Source organism: Anabrus simplex, chromosome 1 (genome assembly GCF_040414725.1).
Source record: "Anabrus simplex isolate iqAnaSimp1 chromosome 1, ASM4041472v1, whole genome shotgun sequence".
NCBI classification, from domain to species: Eukaryota; Metazoa; Arthropoda; class Insecta; order Orthoptera; family Tettigoniidae; genus Anabrus; species Anabrus simplex.
Window position 1 is genome coordinate 1059175805 of NC_090265.1, and position 6565 is coordinate 1059182369.

The window sequence follows — 6565 nt, forward strand, 5'->3', positions numbered from 1 at the left end:
TATTACATTCCCGTTTTCTTCGTCAAGATAGTCAATGTAATCCAAGTAATCCATAACCACGTTTGAAACGTCTTCCTCTTGTATACGATACGGTATTCAATTAGTAAACAAGTCTAAACCCTTTCAGACCGTGTACGCACAATTGTGCGGGTTCGTATTTTATTTATCCCTGACCGTATTTGATGTTTTTTCGGCGCTAGACCGGACTGCAGTGATTGTGCGAGACACGTGGCGCGTATTTCAATTGTTTTTAGTATGCGCTTGACCGCCAGGGCGAAGGAAGAAGAGGTTTTTTTTTAATTTTATTAATTTAATTGACCTTTGTTGGTACAACATTTGGTCATCCTCTATGTACAAGTAACACTCACTGCACACATATAAAAATAAATTGTCAGTGTAAAGGACATACAAGAATGAAAATCAGATTGTCACAGTCTTCAAGTAGAGAACACGACACTTAATCTCTCTTCCGGAAGAAGAGCGGAAGAACAAACAAAACACAACACAAAACACTACGCAACTCTGGCAGCAATGCGAAGACCACAAAGTCAAATTCTTATTTCCGCGGTTCTCAAAAAGTTCATCACAGCATTGAGAACTGAAGGAAGAAGAGTTTAAAAAGCACAGTTGATCGGCGAGATGGCGGGAAGCAGTAGTGCGTTTATATTAATATAGAAACTTTACTGAATACCGGAATATATTCAATGAAGTGTGTACGTAAATTTTGAAGATACATCATCGTATGTGATACAACGAGGTTTTGAATTTTGTTACGCACAATTGTGTGGGTCCTTTTCTTCGGATGTTAGTTTTTATTTTGTAAAATAAACTATCAATATGTGTATTGAGGAGCATTTTAGTCAGTTTTTGACATGCAAACGAAAATTCACACCTCCAGTTTTCTTTCAGGTCTGAAAGGGTAAACCTACCTTACTCCATGCACGACGTGAGAGTAAATTCTAACCTAACGGTATATTCCACATTCATCTCCTCTGCTTGTACGTTAATCAACCCGTAGGTTGGTTAAATCTTCAAATGTACTGTCGAAGTTTATGAAGTTATAGGAAAACCGTTAAATCCTGTATTAGCTTTACAAAGTCGCTTGATAATTGTTATTTAACGGGCCCTAACATCTAGCATCTAACATCTAACATGAGGCATAATATATAAGATGAAGTGTGAGGTACTCTGTCATTTCCTTTGTCAATGAGTCAGAAATTATTGCAGCACGAGTAGTGCCTTTCATAGTATCGCCCTAGTCGTGCCCTGCACGTCTTTACTCAGAAATCCATAGTGTCATAGCCATCAATGAGACAAACTTCAATGGATAGAGTGGGGTCGCTTAGGCGGGAGAGCACTGGTCTTCTCAGCCCAAGAGCGGGAGTTCGATCCAAGCTCAGTTCAGTCGTATCTACAAGTCCTCAAACACACCGGCTACGCGGGCAGGAGATTTATCGGCACGTAAAATAATTCATGTCGGGCAACATTCTGGCACCTCGAAGTTTCCAAAAGTCATAAAAGTAGTCACCGCGACGTAAAGTCAAAAAAGGTGTAAGTGGAAGATATATTTTATTTTGACCTGTGTCAAGAGAAAGGTAGAAATAGTGTATACATAAAGAAATACCAACAAGCATACTTACACCCTAAGCAGACTCAATTTTCACCAGCCATATGTTCGAGTGGAATCCGAGACGCTACCTCTACACTTTGGAGCAGGCTCATGTAAATCTAAAGGAAAATTGAGATTCGATATCCTTATTATGCGGGTTAATATAAACTTCAATGGAGAATAAGGTTTCTGAATTAATTATGTCCCCAGCATTTCAAAAATTAAACAGAAGACAAGGATATACAGTACAAAGCCTTTACTATATTAACATTCTGATTACAAACACTGCTAAAATCTTAGACTATGGAATGCTGTAAAATCATTCTTCTTCAGGAAGTTCGTTTTTCTAAGAATGGTACCTACTTTGATGATGATGAAGAAGTTTTCATTCTCCGCCCTCAGAGGGTGGGGCTGGCCACCTAGATGATTACGCCTTCTCCCTGCCCAAGAGATGCGGGCGGATTGGTGAGATGCACTGGAAAAGGGGGATGGGTAAAAGATATGAGAAATGAAACAGATGGGAGGGGAATTTATGGCCACTAGGCTCAGATTTATTCAACTGTCAAGTGATTACAATATTTGTTATACAAGATAGATGACATAAATTCAATATATAGAGCGAGTTTCGTTATAAGATACATACATTGAAGATTAATATTATTTATATTCATTGTTTTTTTTTTTTTTTTATGTCTTGCGTTAGTTCGCCATCTCCACACCCTCATCCGATGATTATTAGACGACAGACAAATACTTCACTCATCAGTGAAAAAGGCCTGCTGCCAAGATGCCAGGTTTCAATCCAAATGTCCCTTTACTCATCTCCAAATTGTGTTGGGGTGTACATGCAGATACTTGCCTAGGAACTCTGGAATGTGGGTGGTCCCTTGGAGAGATTTAGGATGGTCAGGAGAGATATAGACCTACCTATTGTCGTCAGAACCCCTTGCTCAGTTCCTGCAAACCAAGATTCGCAATTAATGGTCATCAGCTACTGTTGTTGATCACGGGTCATTACCTGAACATATTGTGTCACACGTTTGCGGTTTTACGTCTGTATGGTGTACACCAACCAGTTGGGCACTTTATTTATAACAGAGAGGCCGTCCTGACGCAATCTAACAACGTGCGTACCGTACGATCAATTGCTTCAGTGACTCGTGCAAGCATTTTTACAAACTGAGCCCATACACTGCGTTCTGTGCGTGTTTTGTCCTATGGTGACTGTTATATTACACTCATCGGGACACTCTTGACATTGAATGTAATTCAGGTAACATTACACTGTATTCTGATCTTTAATGAGACAATTGTCTCGGCGGACACCCTTCAGGAGCACATAAATGCACCTGGCACGGAACTTTCCTTCAGATGTGGACATTAAGTGAGTCCAAAAGGAAAGCGTCTAAGTTCCCCCTGTGGGTGGGGGCCGTATAGTAACACACGCGGCATCCTCTACCTGTCGTAAGAGGCGACTAAAAGGGAACCAGGAGCTTTCAACTTGGGAGTGTGGGTTGGCGACCACGTCTCCTTAGCTGAGTTCTGGCATTGCTTCCACTTTCATGTGTCAGGCTCCTCACTTTCATCTATCCTAACCGACTTCCCTTGGTCAACTCTTGTTCTTTTCCGACCCCGACGGTATTAGAGCACTCGAGGCCTACGGAGTCTTTCATTTTCACGCCCTTCGTGGCCCTTGTCTTTCTTTGACCGACTCCTTTATTTTCCGAAGTGTCGGATCCCTTCCATTTTCTCTCTCTGATTAGCGTTATAAAGAGGAAGTTTTCCTAGTTCTACTTCATCTTAAAACAATAATCACCACCACCACCATCGGCTTAATTGTCATTAAGAAGAAAACATATTTGAACGAAATCAGTTCAATGCTCAAAACATAGAAACGAAAATGATTGATACCATTGAAAAAACATTAAACTGAAAATGTTCTTGAATCAATATGTATAGCCCATCGTGAAACGACAAAGGCTATACTTAGATTAACTTACTACATTGCACAAAATTACCTCCATAGTCACCATTTGGGTTTACTTGAACTTCAGGAACTAAATGGGGTAGATATTGGCATTGACTTACATTCACTATACAGATTATAGAACATATCTCTTAAATAAATGAAGACACGGATGATTAGAAAAATAAAGTATAAATGTCTGCGAAAATTATAATTGATGAATATACCACTATAAATTCAACATCACACTTAATCCCACATACATACAACTTCATTATTGACTTTTATGTCTTTCAGCGTTTGGTTGCAAGCCTCTGTGTATTAACTAAACGCCTCCGCAATCCTCTATTAGCAACAAGCTCTGTGAACTCGTTTAGTTCCACACGTCTCATCTTTAAATCATTAAAAACTGAGTCGGACTATCGCAGCCTCCGTCTACTTCCACTTATCTTACCGACCATGACCGAGCTATTGTTCCCCTAGGCCTCACATGACCACATAAAAGTCGGTTTAGCATATTTCTCCTCATTCTTAGTAATTCCTTGCCATTGTTGCCACAGCTTGTACCAGCCATCATTCTCACTAATTTCATGTACGCACATTCTAACTTATGAATAAGATATCCCGAGTTCACCCAGCCATCCCTCCCGTAAAGCAAAGTTGATCTGAAAATAGAACGGTGCATAAACAGTTTCGTACGACAGCTTATTTCTTTCTTGCAGAATACCAAAAGTTCACTGCATCTGCTTTGCTTTCCTTGATTCATTCTCACATATTACACTACCATTTTGGGAGAATATACATCCTATATACTTGAAATGAGTTACATGTTCCAATTTATATTCCCGACCTGACAATCGGTTCATTTAGGTTTCTTCCCTACAGACATCATGTTAGTCTTCGATATGCTAAAGTTAATATCACACTCATTGCACCTCTTTTCAAATTAGATATCAGATTATAGGCTTTCAGCAGTCTACCACTAACTTGATTAATTGATACATTCTTCTCAATTTGCTCTTTCTTAAAAGCTACGGGAATGGAACTCAGGCCAAGAAGTAAAGCAATAAAGGAGGCCTAATTTGAGAACTGCCTTCGCAAATCGGAGGCGGATAGTCATTAAGATTTTCATCTTTCAAATGAACTAAAATATTATTCGACATAGCTCGCCACGATTACAATTAACCTCGTTTTATTATGTCAAACGATATCGATGTACATCGTCATCAACTTCCCATCCGAAAGAAAGTACCTGCGGACATTTCTATCATTTGAACCCTAGTTAAGTACCTGATACAAAATTTATGGGACTTTCCCATATCCTAAATAAAGAGAACTTAGCAAAAATTCCCTTAAGCTAATCTAATAATCCGTCTTTCTCAAATAGGGGGAGCAGACGTTTCATTGCATTCACGTAAAGTTTGTTTTCGTACAATTTTGCATTCCTTCCACTAGAGTCTCCGTTTCCAGCTAGAGCTTCTTCAACATCGAAATTATTTTCTGGTTCTAAGATAGCAATTGGCATGACCGCCGCTGAAACAATGAATCCATAAAAGGAATAGTCCTTAAAGATTTTCCGAAGCTGCTCTAGCGATATCGCATACTTGGAACAATCTAAAATACTGAGTGTCTCTGTGAAACTTGTATGGTAGTCCTGTAACAAGCCGTCTATGTGATTAATTCGCACTTCCTCGCTAGCACTAGAAAGTAAGAAATAATGCAGGTCCAGAGCAGGAGATGAGAAGTACGAGAGTTGTACATCCACGAATCTCATGTCTTCTAGAGTATCGTTTGAGTATTTGAACATCATATTGTTGCACCACGTGTCTCCATGGCAAAGGACATTGAGCTCATCTTCCCTGCGAGTGTAACATTCTACCACGCGATCAAATATGGTATCTACCAGCTTGTTCAACTTAGGGACATATTCCTCATACCCTGGCCACTTAGCCACTTCGTTTGACAGTGATCGCACAGCATTTTCATAGAATGGCGCTATCAGGTCCCTGGAGTCTACACGAAGGGGGCACTTGAAACACTTAACTGCCTCAGGATTCTTATCATAAAGAGCCAAGGACGAGGCATGCATTCGAGCGAGTGTTTTCATAGCCAAAGAGCAGTGAGCTAGGTCAAGCCCTAGCTGTCTCGTGGCTAGAGTAAATCCTGACTCTCGTAAATCCTCCATGACTATAAAAGGAATAGGTTCTTTGCCATGGTGAAGACATTTAGCAGTGAAAGGCGGATATACGCCTGGTTTCGCCTGCTCTAGAAGTCTGTGCATTGTTGGGAGAGTTTCTGATAGCATTTGTGTTTCTTTGGCATAAGCATCAAGACTTTCAATAAGTTCTTCCCGCTGACCACCCAGTGGTTGACACTTGACGATCACACGCCGCTCCTGCGAATCTTGCAAAGTAGCTTTTATCCGATACATGTAACTGAGGTAACCGTCTCCGTCAGCGTTGGCCATGCTAACCTCATAAGATGTGACAGTGATGGTAGGATCCCCATCTTGTGACCTCAGAACCCTCTGGATGAAGTTCTTGTCCAACCAGGATGGTGGTCCAGGACGATTGTCTCCTTCTTCCTTCACCATTATCTATTACAGATAAAATTGCCTGCACAGAAGAAAACAATATATTGTTAGAAAATCATATTTATGAACATTCCTTTCTTTATTTTTCTACTTTTGTTAATGATACGTATACAAGATAATTGCATAATATTGTGGCCCAAAACAACAGGTGACAAATCATTAGCTTGACCATTTTCTCAACTCCGTGGTTTAAATATAATTCTAGGCAATAAAGATCGACCCGAGGTACTTTTTTGGGCAATACTCTTCACACGCACTACCAGTCGAGAGTGGTAGGATATATTGTAAAATGATTTGAGATATCTGTTAAATGTTAGCGCCAGGGATAAAAAAAAGTATTTGTTAGATTTTGGAAAATTGTAACTTGCTGAATGTTTTAAATCGCCAGAGCTGAAAG

At 40.0% G+C, this 6565-nt stretch overlaps 1 protein-coding gene across 1 annotated transcript; it reads right to left on the bottom strand.

Moving 5' to 3' along the window:
- Nucleotides 1-2139: 2139 nt before the first annotated feature.
- Nucleotides 2140-6168, bottom strand: LOC136876096 (uncharacterized). The gene has a single exon (XM_067149758.2). The coding sequence runs from the start codon at nt 6166-6168 to the stop codon at nt 4933-4935; it is 1236 nt and encodes a 411-aa protein (XP_067005859.2). The 3' UTR covers nt 2140-4932.
- Nucleotides 6169-6565: the final 397 nt, after the last annotated feature.